The sequence below is a fragment of the Anticarsia gemmatalis genome, chromosome 13 (genome assembly GCF_050436995.1).
Source record: "Anticarsia gemmatalis isolate Benzon Research Colony breed Stoneville strain chromosome 13, ilAntGemm2 primary, whole genome shotgun sequence".
Taxonomy (NCBI): Eukaryota; Metazoa; Arthropoda; class Insecta; order Lepidoptera; family Erebidae; genus Anticarsia; species Anticarsia gemmatalis.
This window is the reverse complement of record NC_134757.1, coordinates 1,931,177-1,953,552: the sequence shown is the minus strand read 5'-3', so window position 1 is coordinate 1,953,552 and position 22,376 is coordinate 1,931,177. Positions and strand designations below refer to the sequence as shown.

General features: G+C 36.4%; 1 protein-coding gene across 2 annotated transcripts in view; it reads right to left on the bottom strand.

The window, feature by feature from the left end:
• Nucleotides 1-233: 233 nt before the first annotated feature.
• Nucleotides 234-22,376, bottom strand: part of Myo61F (unconventional myosin 61F) — a 56,095-nt gene continuing 33,952 nt past the window's right edge. Inside the window, exons 3-21 of one of the 2 annotated variants that reach the window (XM_076121870.1) lie at nt 14,730-14,886; nt 14,287-14,402; nt 11,682-11,752; nt 11,186-11,577; nt 10,261-10,473; nt 7,956-8,218; nt 7,483-7,652; nt 6,822-6,976; nt 6,337-6,477; nt 5,910-6,051; nt 5,438-5,555; nt 4,946-5,059; nt 4,420-4,661; nt 3,755-4,024; nt 3,295-3,422; nt 2,776-2,994; nt 2,309-2,409; nt 1,940-2,042; nt 234-1,722 (exon numbers count right to left, since the gene is read on the bottom strand). In XM_076121870.1, coding sequence (XP_075977985.1) covers nt 1,708-1,722; nt 1,940-2,042; nt 2,309-2,409; nt 2,776-2,994; nt 3,295-3,422; nt 3,755-4,024; nt 4,420-4,661; nt 4,946-5,059; nt 5,438-5,555; nt 5,910-6,051; nt 6,337-6,477; nt 6,822-6,976; nt 7,483-7,652; nt 7,956-8,218; nt 10,261-10,473; nt 11,186-11,577; nt 11,682-11,752; nt 14,287-14,402; nt 14,730-14,886 — 3,130 coding nt within the window. In that variant the 3' untranslated portion in view covers nt 234-1,707. The remainder of the gene's footprint in view (nt 1,723-1,939; nt 2,043-2,308; nt 2,410-2,775; nt 2,995-3,294; nt 3,423-3,754; nt 4,025-4,419; nt 4,662-4,945; nt 5,060-5,437; nt 5,556-5,909; nt 6,052-6,336; nt 6,478-6,821; nt 6,977-7,482; nt 7,653-7,955; nt 8,219-10,260; nt 10,474-11,185; nt 11,578-11,681; nt 11,753-14,286; nt 14,403-14,729; nt 14,887-22,376) is intronic. The other variant, XM_076121871.1, reaches the window with a different exon arrangement.

Here is a 22,376-nt window from a genome sequence, read left to right as displayed (position 1 = left end):
AATGTTTTAGTTGAAGTATAGTTCTCCAATGATCTTTTGTGTTGTAAGACTGAAGCGAGCGAACTCGACGATTGTCTGTCACTGTAACTCTGGATTGTTGTTATCACATCTATGATAATAATTGTAAAAATGTACCTAATGTTTTTTAAAATAATTATACTACGATGAAATATAAATTTTGTTTTATTTTACGAAGCAGGGTAGTAAAAGATTTGATTATTAAAATACGTTTATTTAAAATGACTGCAAAGGAACTGGCTTACATAATATACAAGGCACTTGCCTGTACCTAAATATGGCAGTAAGTATTGCCAATACGAGTTATTGTGATGACAGAAAATATTTTAATACAACGCTTTTTGTGATGGCGATAAGTAGTTTTTTTTCACTTGATACTAAAAAATACCATATTTTCTGTATCACAAGAAGTCGTTAACATTCATTCGTCATAGAATAACAGGACAATTTTAAAATCCTTGACATTATTGTTATTCACTTTCATCTATTATCAATTAAGTAATTGGTCAAGTCCGTCTATAAATTACATGCTAGGTTAGCCATCTATGACGAATTACTTTACAATATTATCAACTCTTCAATGAAATAACTATTTGTAACATTCTTAATCAAATTCTCCTTATATTAGGCACCTTTGATTCAGCTTATACATTAATATAAACAACTGAAATGTGTCAATTATATCATAATTTTGTTAGATACATTATGCTAAAATTTTAAATTTCGTAATTCTATGAAAATTTCACTTTGACATTTTTAATAAAAGCTTTGGTTTAGGGACTAATTTTACGTAATGGTTCGTTAACCGCTCAATTTATACGCATTTTTATTTACAAAAATACTTTTAGTCGTACGATATAATGTTTTTCTTAAAACAAAAATAATTGACACATTCCCTGCGATACCTAAATCGTATGGCATACAAAAAAATACTAAGTACTTTGTACGTAAATCTCATGAAGATAATAATTATATCACATCAAATACATAAAACGTCTGTATTACTACAATATATAAAATTCTCGTATAACATTATATTGATAATAATTAAATTAAAAATAAGTATAAAAATGTAAAACTGAATAATTAGGTAAATAGTTAAGTACAAAATGGTAAATAAAGTTCAATATAAAAAGTGAAACACAATAAATGAATAATATGTTGAAATATTACTTTTTATGATTTGACTTCATTGATAATTCATGATTTTCTACTCTCTTGCATGCATGTTGTACTTAACTATAGCAAAATTATAGAAATCAGTAAGAATAAGTACTTTTACACAAAAATAGTTCAACAAAGTAAAACTAATATGTCTGCTGTAAATGTAACGAATACACACAGAGGAAACAATCCAAAGTGTGTGGGTAGTTTAACAAAAAAATATGCCGGTAGTTAAAAAAAACGGTACTCGTTTTAGGTTAACTGCAATTTGGGAGGTAATATTAGAGATTACCTTTTATAGTGTTGATACCAGGCAAATACAATTTTTACATGTGGTTTCAATAATGTTATCAATTTCAGATATTAAAATGTTGGTCTCCAATTTGTATAGCAGACATATTCAAATTTATTCGTTAACATAAAATATAGAATAAATACTATGCAATAAGTATGGAATAGAAGATATAGTACGTACTGTGGAAATGTCGTTGTTCGTGTAATTAACTAGTTTCAATACTGGTCAGCTCAGGGTGTCGCCACCTGGTAAACAAAAAAAAAACAATTATAGTTATGCACATAAGAAAATGTATTTTTTTTTGTATCCTAGCCAATATTTAGCTATGCCCTCAGTACTCTGGCCAGACGTTGAAGTCAAATTCTTCGATAAAAATTCTAAAAGCTAATTTTCGAGCAGACTTGGGGCCCAAGACATCAGCCATGAAGGCAGTAAATAAGAAATATGTACTATTGTACTTACAACGAGCAGGTTGCCACTCTTGGCGCGGTGGATGGTGGGCTGTTGTCCCGTCGTCACCTCGATGGTGCCGCCTTGCTTGCCGTTCACCAGGTTATGCGCGATACTGGAACAACAACACAATATGAACTACAAGAAATAAAAGACGTGAAAGTGAAGAAAGATCAGGAGTATTACTATGTGCCAATGCAATACAAATTCTGTCGTAAGGCGAGAAGAACTATAGGTACAGTATGTGTAGACCCATCTGTCTTTAACAGCGAAAGTGAAAATCACTAAACATGTTAGAATAGATTTTAATGTTGGTAACCTTGTGCAGTTGTTTTTATTGTAGAAAAAGTGAAGAGAAATTGAGTTGTTTAAGTAACTTACGTTCTGGTGTCGACGATCTCGATGAGTTCCGGTTTCTTGGAGTAGTCCGTCACGATGGTCAGCGCCTCGATTAGGTGCGACACGGAGATGATCAGGTCACCCTGGAATAAACATAAACACGAGTAAGTATAAAAGCAAAGTAACATGTGATCTTTTTAGGTTTCAATGGGGCCATTTATGTACCTACTACAAAATGTCGGTCTTCTGTAAAACAAAAGACCGACGTTGCGATTAGATATTTTCTGTTTTGTATTCAAATAGGACGAGGACTTTTCAGTTGTATTAAACAGATATTCCAGGTCTCAAGAATGCGAATAACTAAGGCAAGTCAAGCAATAACCATTTTTAATGGCTTCACTGTTCAAGACAAAGTTAAATTACGTAGTTTTAAAGAATGAAACGAGTCTTAAATATTTTTCGAAATACGACTGCACTGTTTACGTTTGATGATGAGTTTGTGTGTGTACCTTGTCCTTCTTAAGTTCCTGCGGTATCTTGATGAGCACGAGCGTGTCGCTCTCGTTGGTGACGACGACGCGCAGCTTGTCGAGCGGCAGGCGGTGCTTCAGCTTGTACGTCTTGCGGTTGCTGGCGTCCAGCACGTACAGCGCCTTGTCCGAGGCGAGGAGGGCTCGCTCCCGGGGCTTGTAGCCGCGGCGGTCGTACTTCACTGCTTCACATGAATACTGGGAAAGAAATAATTGTCTCGTTGTGAATAACTGCATGAAGCTTAGAATCAGGTAATTTTTTAGTGAAGTCTGTTCTTTCCTCCTTTAAAAAAAGGGAAAATATTAAAGAAACAGTTATTTAGTAAGACCCTTTCTTATAAGCCGTGTCTGTCTGTAATGGCTGCAAGACATCATCTAGCTATTAGAAAATCCTGACATGATGAAACATCTCCAATCCTTCTTCCTTCATCTTGCTGCTACTGCTTCAATTTGACCCATTCCATATTCCTATCCTGATTGTTTTTAATATGTACTCACAATGAGTTGTTCGCCAGTGGGCCAGGACGGCGATGCCATGAAGGTGTTCCTTAGTACTTGGTGCTCTGACGTCAGCCGGTCTTCCTGGAAGCGCTCCGGGATACTTGATGGGTAGCTGTTCTTCTTGCCTAAAGATAATGAAATAGTTATTTTTATGTTATGGGTATGTTTGCAGAATGCCGTCGTAGATATAGGAAGCTCTTAAGACTTCTCAAAGTGTTCCAAATTCATCTCTGAGGCGATCTGTACTCCATTTTTTTAAGAAATTACGTGCTACGCCTTGTTTTCACAATGCTTTAACTCTAAGTCTAAAATTCTTCTCTAGAATTAATGGAACATCGAGTACTCCACGTAAGACCACAACAGCCCCACTATACTATGCACTATACAATACTATGCAATCGTTCTATTGAAGTATTTATAGTGCATCAAGGAATGAAAATTTTATTATAAGACTCACCCTTGAACATCTTTTCAGCCAAGACCTTCAGTTCAAACTGTTTCTTATCCTTAGGAGTGAGGGCGAGTCGGTACTTCCTTGCGAGATGAGCTCTGTGGAGTCTGTGCAGTTCCAGCGAGGCTTCCTGGCAGGTGGCGGGGCACGGTGGCCAGGACAGGTCGAGGACCTTAGTGGGCAGCCTGGTGGACAGTCTCTTCAGCCAGTGCACCTTCGCGATGCCGAGGAAACGACGGTTCTCGGGCGTCTCCGGACCGTTGCGGGTGATGAATCCTGCGAGTGAATTTGTTGTTTATGCAGGGTCGGATAATTCTGTCTGGATGTATATAAAGTGTACCTACGAGAATAGTCGTACTGCTTATCTTTGTATATGGATTGAAAGGCAGCAGTTGTAGATATCACAACTCCATGGGCCTAGTCATTATCATCGCTTTTAAGCCACGGGGCCATTTTAAGACGGGTGGTCAATGTGCGACCTTGCATTTACGTAACTTTTCCTATGTTTCTTTTAGTTTCGGTTACTTAATCAGTATTAATACAAAATAAATCACGATTCGTACAAACAAATGACATTTGAAAAGCATTCAGCAGTCTTCAGTTCTAAGCAGTTTAGTTTTCAAGCGGACCAAAGAACCCTTCGGTCAACATGGTCACACAACGGTACGTACCTTTGATGAAAGCTCTGATGACCTCAGCAGCCTTCTTCCTCCTCTCCCGCAGCCTCTGCGCGAGGAACCGTCGCACCCATTTCTGTATGACGATGGCGGCCTGCTTCATCTTGAGGTACTGCTTCCTCTGCCAGTAGCCGCGCCATCTGCTCTGGATGATGGTCGCGATGTCGTTCTTCTTGATCTGGTACGCGTCTTCCGTCTCGAAGAGAGTCTTCGGGAAGCGGATGAAGATTTTGGTGCTAGAATTTGAGGAAGATTTTAGTATGAAGTTTGCTTAGTTTTGAAATGGTAAAAAAATCTTGGTTTTAGAAATTGTATTAGAATTTCTGTAGTCCTTTTATTGCAATTTAATGTTGCATTTTACTGGAGACAAAACAAACAACGAAACTGTCAGTAAATAACAGAAAAAGTTTTTTACCTTAGTCTTACTAAGAAAAATTTGGATTTTTGGCTGCCAAGTAGGAGAAACCCTTAATTACAAAAGGAGAGGAGGTTTCATTTGTGATGTGTCTTTAGTACTTACTTGCCCATCCTGTACTCCTCACGTTCGTAGGCGAGCACTTCCACTAACTTCTGCACTCCGTCACGCGCGGGCCCGCGGAAGTTGGGCCACGTGTCGCGGCTCAGGCACTTGTATCTGTTCACATAACAAATACGAATGTATGAAATTGTGATTTACTATATACATATACTCATGAATATTAATTTGGCAAAGTGATAAAATTTTGACTTTCTTTCCATAATCTAGTATATAAAATTCTCGCGTCACAGTTTTCGTTACCGTAGCTGTACTCCTCCGAAACGGCTTGACCGATTCTCATGAAATTTTGTGAGCATATTGAGTAGGACTGAGAATCGGCCTACATCTATTTTTCATGCCCCTAAGTGACACTTTTTTTTCATATTATTAATTTATGGCAAAACAAGGTTTGCCGGGTCAGCTAGTACTAGTAATCTATAAAAATAATTGAATTCGATTTAAAATGTTGTTTAATAAGTAAAAGTGTTAATTTACCTCTCCAGGAATGCTTCGTAAGTTCTCCTGTAAGCGAAGCCGGCACGTCGCACTCTCAGATTCTCCATCAGACCCAAGTACTTGACCTGGTGGGATACTAGCTTCTCGTCGAATTGCACTGTGGATAGAAGGAAAGAAACATGAATAGGTGAAATATTAGTCCGATGTTACCCGAGAACCTTTCCCGAGACCTCTTAAGAGGGAGAGGGGAGTATATTTTTCTCTTCAGATCATTCTCTATTTAAGGGAGTACCCATATACGTCTTTTATTTCTAAATTTTGGATTATTGAAGAATAACCAAAGGATGTTTCTCCTCATTTTGAAGGAAAACTCGACACAAAACAAGATTAATTCTATAAAAATATTTAAAGACCTCAGCGCAAAGATATCCTGGGTCACTTAGTCCAGGAACTAAACGTGGTAGTATCAATCGTTTTAAGACTATAAGTACAGTATATGTGGTATACATACTGGGTGCTTTGTTGTCGTTAGGTTTGATACAACGGATGTATGACGGCTCCTTGCTGCTGAGGATCTTGATCAGCTCGTTCAGTGAGTTCTTGAACTGCGTGATCGCTGTCTCGGGACGCTTCTTGCTTGTTAGGTTCAGGTCCTAAAGGAGAAATAACAGTTTTAAAGTTTGTATTGATCATTTTGAATCTTAAAATCAACACAAAAATAGGTTTCATGGGCTTGGACCTTTGATATTTTTACTGGTCTAATGCCTTGGCTTAGTACCCTAATTATAGGAAGGTTCAGTAGTAGTTTATAGCATCAAATCTGGTAATCCAAGAAAGGGCTTCCAAAACGTGTTAGTTAAAATGGTTAATAAAAAAAATAGAGAAGTTGGACGACGTCTAGGAGTTTGTTATGTCAGTAAGGTGTGTGTGTGGTGTACCTTGAAGCAGCTGGCGACGATGGTGTTGCCACTGGCGGCCATGACGCTCTGTATGTCTCTGAACAGCAGGTCGTTGTTCTTCTCCAAGAACGTGTTCACGTTGTACGTCACCTCGCCGGCGTAGTGCACCAGGCAGAACTCCTGCAACACAAGAGAATATTAGTAAAGAAGACCTTTAACCTTCCTTTTGCCACGGGTAGTTCTGTAACTCCTATTTGGTCTAAAACCTCAAAGAATGATAATATTTTTAAGGATAATCTAGACAGTCATCTTTCAGAAGCTATTAGTGATTGTGAAAATAAGGTCTCTGGGGATTATTATTTTAATTGGTCATTGAGAGTCTGGGTACACTGCATTTATGTTAAGCATCATAAGATAAAATATGTACATAGTGAAGATAGTCATAATTTCATTCTTTCTCTCACATTATAAATTAATCACTACTAAGGCCAGAAAACATCTTCTAGATGTATTTGTATACTTACATCGCGTCCCATAATTTTCTGCGTCTTGATATCGGAACGCCTGTGTGACTTGTAGTGCTTGTGTCCGTCCAGCTTCTGCGTCAACTTCTCCAGGAAGCTCAGATCGTTCGCGTCGCCCGGCCGCAGGCACTCATCGTCCAAGATCGCGATGATACCTGCATAGACCAGTAAATGTCATTAGCTATTTCAGGAAGCAGTGATGATTAATGTAAAATGATAGTTTTGCTTGAAAAATTATCACGCTGTTATCGACGTCTTGGCTTGTGTTTTGAAAATTTATAAATGTTTTGCAAAGGAAGTTTGCCAACGTGTATTTTTCAGCATGAGAAGATTACAGGAAATATAATTGCTGCTATAATCTTTATATACATAATTCTTCTGTAAGTGTGTATGTCACTGAACTTCTCTTAAACGACTGGACCGATTTTGATGATTTATTTGTGTGTGTTCAAGGGGATCTGAGAATGGTTTAGATTCACAATTTTGTCCGCTGGACAATGTTTTTTTAATTAATTTTTATGGCAAAACAACGTTTGCCGGGTCAGCTAGTTTTATATATGAATGCAAGTATTTATAAACTATGCCTGTTGGTTTTAGCTATCTACAATTTAAATTACGAGTAAGTATGTAGTGATCATCATGCATGATTGCGCTCCTGTACCTGTGTGCCTGGCCTCGATGAGGTCGCAGATGACGATGTTGTTGAAGTACTCGACGGGCTCCCACTCGATGCCCTCGCGCAGGTACTCCTCCTGCTCCTGCTTCAGCGTCAGCTGGATGAACAGCTGCTGCAGCTTCTCGTTACAGAAGTTGATGCAGAACTGTTCGAAGCTGGAGTAACGACATATGAATTTTTATAGTGAACGAGATTTACCTTCCCGTATTTTCAAGAATCTATAGAAGTTTAATCTTTATTTATTTATATCTCTCTAGAGGTATAAATAAATAAAGATTTCTCGTGTAGTTGTCGAGAAAGTTTTCTCGTGTATCGTTATGAAGTCAGTACCTGTGTCAGTAGATGCGAAGACAATCGGAAATAAATAAGATGAATTGGGTGGACACTTGCAAGTAAATGCGAAATAACATCCGGTTTGTTTAAATCTAATTATATTTGTGACAACAAGAACCACTTACCAATTCTTGGGGAAGATCTCGAACCCATAGATATCAAGGATACCAATGACGGACGAGAAGGCGTCCTTCTCTTTAGGTGCCATGGAGGCGTTGAGCCTGGAGACGAGCCAGCTGAAGTGCTTGTCGTACATGGCCTTGGCGAGCGCGTCCCTGGCGTACTGCGCCTGCTCGATGTCCAGCGGAGTGTTGACCACGTCGCCGCGAGCACTGATCGTACGGCTGGTGAGCGCTTCACGGAGTTTCACCGCGTTTACTTTCAGAAGCTGTTGAAGAGAATTTGGTTTAGTGTGCAGAGAGGTTTATGCTTGTTGGAATTTTGTGTTTTAGATACTCATAGGTCGTGCTTTCTTCGATTTTGAACTGTTTCCTTAGTTTCGGGTATTAGGGTAATTAAGGACTGGTTTTATCGAAGGTGTACTGTTGGGTTTTTCTAATTTATAGTAGAATATTTTCTATAGTTGCTTGAATATTGCTAACGTGATCGGTATATGGCGATAGGCTCGCGCCCTATTACATGGGACTAACATTGCAAGGACGTAGACCTTCGGGTATAACAACACACGTGTGTTATAAATAAATAGAAATAATGAACTTGTAACATAAACACAAAGTATTTGTAATATTTGTGTTTGAATGAAATACCTATATGTGAACGTAAAATAAATATTAAAAGTTAAAAGAATGGATATATTCAGAAACATAGTTTCTGTCGATAACATTTCGTAGCGATTATATCATGCATTACGCTATGTAGGTACCTAAGAAGATGATTGTAATAAATTACTAATCGTATTATTTTATATCAAGGGAAGTAAATATAAGATACCTAGTTACCTATATATTTTTTTATATAAGTAAATAGAGTTGATCAAAAGAGGAATAAGAAAGAGACAGGATACAAATGTTAAATAAGTATATAGTCAATAATATATTAAGTACATACTGTAGGCAAAAAGGAGCAAAACACGATTTTTATGAGGTTCGAATCTTTAGGAGTTTTAGTCTAGGGTCCAAGTAAGCAATTCATATTTGAGTACTTCTTTGCTATCTAATAAAAACGTCCCCAACAAAACTACATTGAGCTAGTTCCGTCAACTGTTATTTTCATAGTTTAAAGTTAAATGCTACAGGTCAACGTCTTGTTCGTGGAAGTGTCACAATACCGCGAATCTATAGAGTTCCTCAAACAACGCTATCAGTACGATCGTAACGAATAAACCCTGTAAACTGACAGTCACTCCGTCCTGCGATCTTTATCTAATGGGTAGAACATTTTGTTTGCAGTTTAGCAACGATTCTTTAGTTTTTAGTTAGTTACTTGAAGGCTTAAGCGGCTAGGCAGATTTACCTCTACATCTATTTCAACCATTAGTCCTAAACTTCTGCATAACCTACATTCTTCTTTATTTTGGCGCGCATGCAAGTATACAATCTTTCGCATACATACAACACAAAAATAACCTTCTTTCCATAGGGGTAGGCAGGGGTACCAGAAAACGCCATTATACAATCTTTCACATTGATAAAATTTTTGATTTTGCATTGAAATTCGTGCTTAAAGGCCAGCAGAAATATTTTACCTAAATTGAATCATGAAAATCAATGATTTTATAGAGAAGTAAAATATTCAGCAGTAACTTTTACTAGCGTTTCATTATCTTCATATTCATATTAATTGATAGGAACATGCGTTATCGGTTGAATTACAGGCCGCAATCTATCGCTTATTGTTATAACATAAAGTGAATCTAACTGACGTCATAAGTGAGGCCGACAATGGCACTCTAATAGTACCGTATTTATATAAACACATCGAACAATGGACATAGTTAGGGAATGCTTAAATATGAACGAACAAAACAAACAAGACACCGCGTGTACAAGGCGGAGATGCGAGATAGAAATTAAGTAGAAATTCATCCCGAGAAATTGTATAAAAATAAATAATTAAACAATTTTAAGCTTCTATCTAATATATCTAGAACCGCTTACTAAAGGTCCAGTACTATGGTTTCATCATCTATGAAGTCATTGCCAGTTGCATGAATTCACTTTAAAAGGTAGCAATCACGGTCTACTCTTGGATGGGTGGTAAACCAACTTTGACTGTAGTTTGACCGTTAGCTACAAGAATGGAAGAATTGATTTGCAATAGGTATCAACTACGACAAAATATCCGAGATTATGATATAATAGGCAGGACAAGCGATGAGTGTCTGTCCTTAATTTCTCCTCCTGTCTTGTTCACTCCAAATGAAAGAACACTTAGAAAACCGTCTTGAACAATGTAGTTTCAACAACTTACCTCAGCCACATTGCCAGTGTTAGCATCATGTGACAGGATCTCAGCGAATCCCTTGTCGTTCTGCACAAACTTGGCGTTACCGAGGTGCAGCACGCTGGCGACGATCTCGAACATCTCGTTCTGCTCCGTGGCACCGATCTCGATGACCTTCATCGCTTCCTGCACGATGTGGAACTGGGCCGCGTCGTGAGACCGCTGGTTTGCTGGAGAGGCCTGGAGAAGATGATGATGATTAAGAATTACCCAGACATTTAATAGATCTGCGAGGGATCTGCATCTGTCAGTCAGCTGAGGACCTTGATTGGTGGTTACTTTCGAAAAGTTCTGCTCTTCTCTTTCTATTAATTTCTGACATCCAGAAAACCCTGTGATGTATCTCGTCAATAACATAATATTAGATAGCTTTAATGGGGATGGCCCTTGGGTTATAGAGTCCTGTAGGTCTGTGCACCGTGAGTATTTACAGTATGTTGAAAAAAAACGTCAAAGGTATTTTAACGGGTTGGTAAAGGTTAGTTTTTAAGGCACATTTGAGGATGATTAGATGCATGTATAGCCATCGAATCAGTCGTTATCATTATAAGTAGCTGTGGGGGCGTTAAAACTTATGCAAAATTTGTATGTCCTCCAGACAAACCATATCCTCTCGTATTATCACTAGAGGATACTCTAACGATTAAATTAAAGCATTACATTGCTAATCACTGCAACAAATGATATTCAGCTTCCGTCCACTGAATAACAATGTGGCTTTTTATTCCACAAATATTGAAACATTCTATTAAATATTGTGTGAGGTCTGGCGGACATGTCTGCACTTCTGCAGACTTGCCTGTGGTTATGTCCGTCTAGTGAATTCCCCGCTTAATGCATACAAAAACAAATGCAAATGATTAATATTATTTCATAGATCATGCAGACTTACCGCATCGGTGGTGTATTTATAAGCCTCAGGCCTTGACTGCAAGTTCAACCGCTTCAGCAGTTCCTGGTCGGCACCAGCCAGTAATTGGTAGAAAATATGGAAGTTTCTCTCCCCAGACATCTGACTCACGACCCTGGACTTCTCCAGAAGGTAGTTCAAGATATGTCCTCCTTCAGGAGCCCCTTCATAGTTGAACTGGATGTCCATGTACTTTCCAAAACGGCTAGAGTTGTCGTTCCTGTGGGTCTTCGCGTTACCGAAAGCTTCCAGCAAGGGGTTACTTTGAAGAAGCTTGTCTTTCACTGTCTCTACATTGCGTAAGTGGTTTGTACGTGCTGCAATGTATTCTAGAACCTTCTTTGAGGCCTCTGTTTTGCCTGAGCCGGATTCGCCTGAAAATAAAACATGGTTGTATTATATCTTAGCTTATAAGAGGACAATGGAGTGTAGATATAATGTATCAGTTAGTTAATAAAACATAACACTGTGTAGTTACCCGAGATCAAGATGCATTGTTCTCTATGTTCGTAAACTAAGGACCTGTAAGCGTTGTCGGCGATCGCGAATCTGTAACAAACAATAGATCGATAAGTTACTTCAACTTTCGAATGATAACTTACTGACAGAAGACTAGGTAGGTATTACACAATAAATAGACACCTGGAAAACCATTATCGACTAAAAGGAGCAACTATAAATTGATCCATCGTCCAACAATATCATTATCAGCCTAGCCTTTCTTTCATGTTGGAGTCGGCTTGCAGTCTCACCGGATGCAGCTGGATATCAGTATTTTATATGGAGCGACTGCCTATCGGACCTCCACAACCCAGTTACCTGGGTAACACGACACTCTTCGAAAGACTGGTTGTCAGACTTTCAAGCGTCTGACTACTGTTAACGACATCCAGTAAGGTCTATACGTTATAATAATGTAGTAAAGTTCCAATTTAAGTAGAGGAAATATATATCTTTTTTTAATAAAAAGTAATGACATGACTGAGATAAGGTTTTCTAACACGAGTAAAACTGCAGTCTCATAGCAACGGTTACGCTATAATTGAGAATAATGGAAAGTAGTAATAGTGACCTTTACTCAGCTGTATAATAGCAATCTTTATCATCATCGGTATCGCAGATAACAAGGGCGTCGTATTCAATAAGCATTGTTATCGAACTGCGATAAGTACCATTATCTGACAATAATAAACATCTATGAGAGCCTAATTTCACATGGAATATTATGAAATGTGTCATGCATGCGATATCGTAGGAATGTCGAGTGTATTTAGAAGTAGCTGCGGTTTCAAGCCCCTTAGTATTGTTGGTTTATCAGTTGTGACCATATATGGTAATGTTGGTAAGGTTTCTATACATATCTAGAAATAAGTACCATTGAAACATATATCTTCCCTCCCGCTCGTGCTCTATAATCATTCTAACATCGAGATAGCATTTTCATTATCAACTACTGCTTTCTTGATCACTTGAATATACGAAACAGTGGTCTATTACCAGACGGAGGCAGTATTTTCTGACTTCATTATTTTGTTATATCAGCTCAGACAGTCTTCAAATTGAAAGTATTTCTTGTGTCCTTTTTATATTTAGGTCACTTTCTCTTAGAACTTGATAAAGGTAAGATTGTAATCAGAATTTTATCTCATCGTTTTTCCCACATATCAGATGTCACTGATAATCTTGATTCCTGATAGGAATTGATTCCTAATCTTTGAAAGAGGTCTTTCTTTTCTACATTCTTGGAGCTATATCTGAAGTTTATCACGAAACAGCTGATTTTAGACATTACATTTTTGATAAAAGAGATTCAGAAATAAAACTTATGACGAAATGTGGCTCAACTCGATAGCAGCAAGAAGACAAGAAAACCTAACAATATTTTGATTAAAAACTCATTCTTACAAATGTTATTCTAGTCAGAAATCCTGTCCATGCATTATGTAGACGCCTAATCTTTTTAATAACGATATGAATATAATAAGTTATTAAATTCATTATCACAGAGATATTGTAATCCGTTAATTACAAGAGACGTGTGGATAAAGTACATGTTATCTTGTAATCTTTGTGATCGCGTGATAGCCTGCACGTGTCTAGGTATCGATGAGCTTTCACGATTGCTCATTACTGTCTATAGGCCCAAGCGGATATGCAAAGATGTATTATGCTTCGCGGCAAAGTCTTTTGCCTATCGTATATAGAATAACACGAAAACGAGACTGGGAAACAGTGTAAATTGTGCCAAAACTTCAAGTAATCCAAGGTAAAATGCGTGTTTACGTTAATACCTCTATACTGTCACGAATTTGTTTAGTATAGTTACCACTTAATAAAAAATCGTCATAAAAAAATAGATCGCATATAGTATAGGAATGCTTAGTGTAAGGATGCTTCTAGAGATAATAATTATAATAATGATATGGAGATACATAGTACAATGTTGTTAGACTTCCTTTATAACCGTATGAAGAGTTCCACATTGTCCAGCTGATAGCAATCAACATATTTTTACGATATCTCACGTGCTGTGAGTAATCCACGTTCAGATAACCTATATATATATGTTCTGATCTAGTCTGGGAATTATACGGGTGCCTATGATTACAATCGTGATAGTTCATAGGAATAAAATGGAGTGGGTACTATTTTGAAAACGTGAAAGTTAGTATGGTAGTGAGGAATGCCTGGACTCTACCTATATTAGGCCGACAGGACAGGATCAAAATCTCCAGTTAGAAAGAAATTTAATTCTATATCCTAAGTAGACACATAAAAATATTTAAAATTACCTACATGTAAAGCATTCACATTGTCGTTATAACAATGGTTTCCAAAAAGACTATTTTAGTGGAAAGCGAAATACCGGATGCTCTGACCAATAGCTTAATAAGGCACTCCCTGGTTTTAGGTATACAAAACCCAAATCAGTCAATGTATTGTTCAAATCGATTTTATCTTAATTTAATTTACATTCGATTTGATTTTGTCAGGCAATCTAAGTTCGATTAAAAATCCAACCACTTCCTGTTGATAAGTACCTACTACATATAGAAGAAAGATAGTATGTAATAGTGACTCACACGTGGGGAGGGGCCTCGAAGAACGCCTTCTTGTAGTACAGCTTGGTCTTCTCTTCGGTGTAGATGGGTAGGTTCTTGTAGGGGTTCACCGATATGAGCACATTGCCGATGTAGGTCTAGAAGAAAGAATACATTTAATTACACTGCTGTCATCGGAAGAGGTTATAAAATTTTTGCTCTCAACAAGTCAGAAACAAACTAATAATGAGAAATAAGTGTACAATTAAGGACAGCCTTCCAATGTCCAATAGGTTTAGTATCAAGGAGTTGTGCTCTCAGAAGATAAAAAAATATTCTGATCAAATACAAGGAGAAATTTGTTATTCTCCATACCAAAATCCACCTGGAGTACTATTGAAAATTGACTTTCCTAAAGCTCCTGGAACTCAAAACTGTGTCTAACTGTCTCAAAACAATTACGGAGGGCTTTAAAGTGAACTCACATAGATAATGTTCTCGTTGAAACGTTTCTTGAGGTTGTCGATGAAGGCGGCCTCGGAGCGGAAGTCCTCGAGCAGCACGAAGTCCTGCACGCCGACGCGCTCGCGGTGCTGCAGAGCGTGCTCCATCATGCCCTGCACTGACACCGGTCGCAGGAGCCTGTCAAACAAACAACATTGGTAAGAACTTAGCCACATTTAATAAAGATTTATTGGCAACAGGGATATGTAAAGTTTCGATGTCAGGTTGGTAGGTAGGTACCTACTATTTAAAAACATTTGGTGAATTCACCAATTTTTGAGCGTTTAAAGTTCATAAAGTTAAGTCGTATTCAGGTTTAATCAATGTAGAAGTTATATTTTTGGAGAATAAAAGCATTTCGAAAACAATCAACATTAGTCGAAGAGAAACCGTAGAAAACCTTCCTTGAAAAATGTCACGACACTCTTGCGTACGCTAGATGACTAGACGAATACCAAATACATATAGTGACAAAGGGTATAGAATATAGTAAAGAAAAGCTTACGATGTCAAAATAAACTACAACACATATCTGCGTCCTTAATATCTTGTATCATCATAGAAACGAACTTACCAACATTTCGCAAGCTTCGCATAAACGAAAACCACATAACAGAAATCACTGAAATCCCCCGACTTCCTCGGGTTTACACCTTCACACTCATTGTAGCCCATCTTCTATGGTTTCTAACACTACACTGACCCATCTCTCATTGCCAGAAAAAGACCAAATAGGTAATTAAGACGTTTAATTATCAGCATGGGAACGGTAAACACGTTGTTTGTTATAGACAAATATGAAAGGGTTTGTTTGTGAAAGATTTGAACAATAGGTTTTACCTTAATGAAGTACTAAAAGCCGGCCCTTTACGACATAAAGCTGTTAACGAATTTTGCTTTGTTGTAAAGCCTGCAGGTAGTAGTATTTTGTATTTATGATACAGATCATTAAGTTTACGTGACGATTTAAATGTAACAGCGAATATATGGGCACTATCTCGTACAATAGTATGTTTATTATATTATAATAATTATATTTGATTTCGCGAGAACGCGGAATGATTAAAAAAATATTTTAGTACTGGTTCAAGACAGTTAATTTAGTTCATATTGCTGCTAACAGATGGCGCTGTCCCGAAATCGCGAATGGCTAGAACGCGATATGGTTTCGTTACCTCGAATAGTATAAAAAGCTGAAATACAAATTTTTACGTTGTGTTGTGTTGTTATAACATGACTGAGTGATCACTTATTCACGCAATTTTTGAAGAAGTCTGTACACTATACTAGTGTACATGACTTGATACACGCTGAAATGGAATATAAAATTCTAGCTAATGAGGTAAAATTCAGTCCGACAAAAAACCTACTACTGGGTTTTGCCGCAATAAACACACTAACATAGCCACAAATTTCTTTAAGGACGGCACAAAAATTAAAATATTTACCGTGTTAGAAATCATTGATTTGAACGCTGTAAAAGATTACCTACCAGATATTTTATTTCTAGGTTATAAAGAAAGGGTGGAGGCTTAGCAACTGGTATTGAAAAACGTTGCACAAATCCATATAAGAGAAAGTTATAGGAGACCTAAACTAAATCATTCACGGACATTTTATATTAATACCTGTCGTAAAATAAAAGAAGTAACGAAACTGTCTTGACATTAATCTTTTACGTAAGAATTGTCGTATTGCAGTGTCGACTGCGGAGAATCAATATGGCGTCATTTCAGAATGTCAACTTTGTTGGCATTATGTTCAAATATCGCGGCATTAGGAACATTAGTATGTGGGACGATTTACTAAATGATTACTCAGAGTGGGTGTCGCTTAGGGAAATTTAGGGGAAGCGTGGAAAATGTCTTGGATATTATGTGGCGAAAAGAAAGTTCAGTTGTTGCTAAGCCGTTGTAAGCTTTTACATAAAGCTTGTTTATATTTGAAGATCGCTGCTCTTTGGTTTTATTTATTTATGTAGATTTTCATTTAGCAACAGCATTAGTTAACACCAGCCAAAGCCGTATTGTAATCGTATCCAGTTCATACTAACTAGCGAGCATTTGACATTTCTAATCGTAGTTCTTGCAAAATACGCCAGGAGCGCTGATCAGTCTTTTATACACACACTTTGTCGAAATCGATAGTAGTAGGTAATCGACCCTTAGATATTAAGGAACATTTGGTTGATAGATAGATAGATAGTTAATAGGGTTGATAAATGCCAACTGCATTAATTTGGCTGTTAGGCCACACCGATAAAAATCTTGAAAATAGTATACATTATATTATTATATCGTTAATTGGTCTGTAAATTATTAAGAGAAAAGGAAATTGATAAACAATAATTATTTCGACTGCCACTCCCTGCATGTGCTGACGTAAAGGCTGCGTGAGATCATAAGTTGTATTGAAAAATATTTAGTTTATTAAGGTCTTAAGTGTCGTCTATTGTAGGTCGTTCGTCATAAATCTTGGCAGGTATTTCTGTAAGTGACTAATAATATGACGTCAGACACATGTTGTAGGGGTCAACTTAAATAGTGGTTTAGGTGATTGACTAGTCATAAAGAAGCAAAGAGTCAAATAAGCCAATATTTTTACAATGACTAAGCCTGGTAGTCATTTGACGAAGTAAATATCTAGGTTTTAGTGTTAAACAGCAAGAATAATGTTTACTTTTTATATGCATTTATGGAGACGCGAAATTTCGCGCGAAATATGCGTGTCGATCTGAGGTCATTCTGTTGCACATTCATCACGATTCATGCGCATAATTTTGCATTTTTCTTTATATGCATAAACTTTCTTTACTGTCATATTGTAAAGAAAACCACACAATTTTCGCTTTTTCCTAAATTTCGCGAATGCAGTAGAAGTTAAAATAAATTAAAAAACAATTGTTGGTTCCTGACTTAACTTTACAATTTTTAAAACGACATGCATGTAATTTGCCAAGAATTACTTACCCCCGGTTTTTGAGGTACATTTAGCGGTAGTTTATCTATTCAATAGCGTAAAAATTAATATAAAAAACGCTATTCAATAGATAAACTACCGCTAAATGTACCTCAGAAATCGGGGGTTAAAGACTTATCTGTCATGATTATCTATTAATGAAAATACTTAGTATAAAATGTGTCTCAACTCAACTAAATCCTTATTTTCGTGGTCTCTCCCTGGCATAGTAAAGTAGCGTACGTGCAATACGCACATATTGCAGTTGCAGTGTATTTGTCATCCCTATGATAGGACCATCCGGTTGCAATGACCCATATACCCTGTTCTCACGACCTTAATGGACGTATCAGTTTTATTTATATTATGTTCTCAGTATATAGAACTTTGTGTTTCCTTCCTTGGGGCCATATTGTGTATTCTTATTGTATACTAAGTGTAAATATGCAATGTTTCTTGGAGAAACTATACATATTTGCATTTCGATCAGTAGCGCAATTCTTTACCACTATCGACTATCAACAATCGGCAAGCTATCGAGAAGTTTTGTGTGAAAATTTGATCAGCGCCTCTAGCGGGCGCCGTGAGAACAAATTTTCCTTACATTTTAAATGTCAAACTCTCTATACTCGATAGTACCGACTGTAGAGTATCGCGCTAAAGTTTCTCTATTGCACCTACAGTCTTAGCCAAATTATTTGGTAGGTTCCTGTCTTATTGTGATCTTCCATACGTATCTTTTAGTCTCCCTTTCCAGCGGGTGAATGTTAACAGATGATTATGATGACAGCTTTGATGCGTTTCCTCAATCATACCTCGACAATGGACGTCCGGTAACGCCTAATTCAATTGTGCATTTTTACAACAGTGTTACGTGAAAATGTCCGCAAAAATCGTTTAATTAATAACACGACGTCGCGTGCGGCGCTGCCCCATTTGATGGCCGGCACGAATTTTATTGTTTCAGATTGTTTCACGAGACTGGGTCAGCTTGGAAGTTCGATAGCTTAGCGGAAAGGTGGTAATGTGCAGGAAATATTTTACGACTTTAAACTACCAGAATCATACAAAAAGTATAATAAGTCTTTAAATTTTCAGCCTAACCAGAGTTTTCTAAAACCTTTGATCACAAGATTCACCAAGATTGTGAATACGTTCAAAAAATCATACTTTTTTTAATCATATTAGTTTTTAAAGGGCGTGCTTAATAAAAAAGCATGATGTATTAAAAATGTAAGGTAAGTATCGTAAATTTTTCACATAATAGAGGCGAGTATTTGGCACTGCTATCAGATATCTGAGTCAGAAGCGTGTATAGATGTTCGCACACGATAGCCGCGGCTCATGGGCGCGACGTGCTCTCCAAGTCACGAACTGTTCTTTGCTTCCTATCTTAGCATCAATCTTTCTCGAACATATTTAGACGAGCTGTTGAGGTGGTGAAATATGGTTATAACTATGAGAAAGGTGGATATTTTTTTATAACAACATCATGTTTGTCGTAATAGAAAGATCTCATATTTTCGCATCCTCAATCCTTCTCGGCTTAGTCTCTTGTAGCTGTGCATTTGTTAATAGTGGAATTCTAGAATCTAGAATGTAGTGAATATATCACTGAAAAATCAGAATATCCTTCAATGTTCTTTCTTCGGTAGTGTATACAGAGAACTTATATCAGTTCTTACAAAAAGAGAAACGAAAAAGGAAGCTTTATTTTTAAAGTAGGTAATAAAAATTCATTACTTTTAAAATAAGCTGCTCGTTTAATTTTACCGTCTAAATTCCTTTAACTTAAAGATTGAACCTAATAATAAATTCACGCCTAGTTCGGAAACGTGTCCAATTGCGTTCATTAAAGATTCTCATCGCATTTTTGTGTTCCGCACATGTATACCGAATAATACAATATTTTAAACATGTAATTTCAACCTTATTGTACGGGACACAGAGTTATTTTTAGCATAACTTTGTTCGTTTGTATGTTTAGCTCAAAGCTCGTCGTTGGAGACTATTTTGGTGAAGCAAGTTGTTACCAAAAACGTCGGGAGTCAATCACCTTGTGGTTAAAATAACGCCAAATGAAGATATCTACGTTCATAGTGCGATTGTAGAGTGGTAGTTGGTTGTTTATTTGTTAAAGGATGTCTGGGAAGGAAGTAACATGTTTAGAAGCACTTTGGTGCTTTTTAATTGATAGCAGGTGATGGAAGTGACGATAGAATTAATTGTATCAGAAATTTTATCTCATCTCTATCCGGTTTTTAAAAGTGTTTATGTCGTTTATTAAACCAGTTTTAAGCAACATTAAGACAAAAGAAGGTTCGTAGAAAGAAAGAAAAACATATATTTTTTAGTACACTGCATGATGAATGCTCTAACAAATTATGTATAATCAGAATATGCAAAAAGATTCCGGAGATGACAAACATGCGTTAAGTAGACCGAAATAATTCCCTAATTTGCTTACCTAACCCCACTTAACGAGACTATTTGTCAACACTTAGGTCATGTTATATCCGTGTTTAAGGCTGTTTGTCTAAGCATTTATAAACTCACATTACTTAGATGAGTCAAAGTGATAATTAGCGTGCATTACGTGGGAAAGTTTTTCAATTAGCATGCCAATACGGGGTCAAATCTGTTCTTGTGCGTAATGGGAATGCACTTTCATCGTGTTCCATGACTATGCATATGGCCATATTATTGTATTAAAGATACTTCATTATTAGAAAATACAGTAATTAATTCTGGTATTTTGTTTTTGATCGTGTCTAGACAACAAAAGTAATTTTAGTTTTATTGATGTTTAGAATTTTGTAGATTTGCATTTATTTTTCACTTAAACAATCTTCAATCCTAACAGGGAATGTTACTTTCGCTGAAATTTGAAATTAATGGAATATTCTTCACCACATAATATAAAATAATGTCGCTTTCCGCTTCCTGTCTCTATGCAGAAACTTAGATCTTAAAAACAACAACAAATTTAAGAGAAAGGTTTAGGTGTATAAACTGTAATGAATTTTTGTTTATTAACGTTTTAAACCGGGCAAAGCGACTGAGCGATTTGACCGAAAGTTAATTGTATAAGTTGATTTGCTACATAATTCTTAAATGTTTATCATTGCAGTTCGTACAGTGCGCTAATGAAGCCGCGAGACGGCGAGACTGATCAATTGAGGATCATAATTATAAATAATTGATTTCATGTCTGTTCATACGATTAGTCAAATTAACATATAAATTACTATGTTAATGTGAAAGTTGGAGTGCAAGTTTAAACTTTGTAACTTTTATATAACAGTTCTAATTACCTTGATTAGAGTGCGTTTACAAACCTGATTATTCTACAATTCTCCAAATATATTTACTAGCAGGATAATAGAAAGAAAATATATACTTATATTTATTTAGTTAGAGAAAGACTATCAGCAACTCGGCCTAGGCGAGCTTTTCGTGTGTTTTTATAAATAAAAACAAATATTGTCTGGTTTTTAAACATGTTTATTTTGTTTCAAGTGTACCGTAGTCTTCTTTTCTAAGTAGGTACGAATGCCCCGTTGTCAGTAATAAGTACCTATTACCAGTATGGGCGAATCCGTTATTCATACCAAATTGAGAGTCATTTGCATCTATCATTGTCCATTGACACACTCAGAATACTAATGTTGCTTTTATTTATTGTTAATAGGGCTGATGGAACTAAGTTTATAAACTGTTTGCTGCAAACATATAGCAGTTAGATTTCTTGTCATCACTTGAATCTATCCCAGTCTACGTTCGTACTTATATATGAAAATGGTGTATACCATTTAGAGCTAAAGTCTATGGCATTAAGATGATGTTTTTTTTCAGCCGAGGCTATTCAAAATACGATGGAATCGAGAACCACCTATGTTTTTTGAAGTCAGTCAAAAAGTACCTAGTTCGATTGAAGACTGTTAGTTTAATTTGTAGACAAATAAATCATAAATAATATCTCTTTGGCTAATTTCATGAATATTTATAAACGTTATAATTTAGCAAGCAATCAAGTTTACACTCACTCTTAATGTTATGATGACAATCTGAATAAAATATTACAGAATTAGTTGAGTAAATTAATTCTAATGTGAAATAAAATTGCATAATGTAGTCTAGATTTGTTTCTCTAAATGTTTGATTCCATAATGAATAATTTAAAATGTTAGAGTCTTTTTAATAAACAAAATATTGCAGAATATGCTAATAGCAATAACATTAACCGAAACGATATACATACTTACATAACATGACAGTCTTTTCCCAAAGGTAGGCAGAGACCAAAGAACGCCACTTGGTACGATCCTTACAAACTTCCCTTGCCTCATTCATATCCAAATATAATTCTCATTAAAATCTTGCTAATTTATGAATGGATATATGATTCATATTTCTTATTTTAGACTGACAACCTTGGCATCTTCACATAATACTTTTATACAGATGTCGGCAATGAAAAAGACCATTTTTTTCTTCTTCCTGAAGGTTCAAAAACCTTATTATATTGTTTAAAAGATATCATATTATGCTTGTATTACTGCTAAGTAGTGTTAATATTATGTTTTTATGCCACACTCGTGGACAACTGGCGCCGATAATGCTCGTAAAATTCAATTTTATAACGCGTCCTTGGTTAAGTTTATATTATT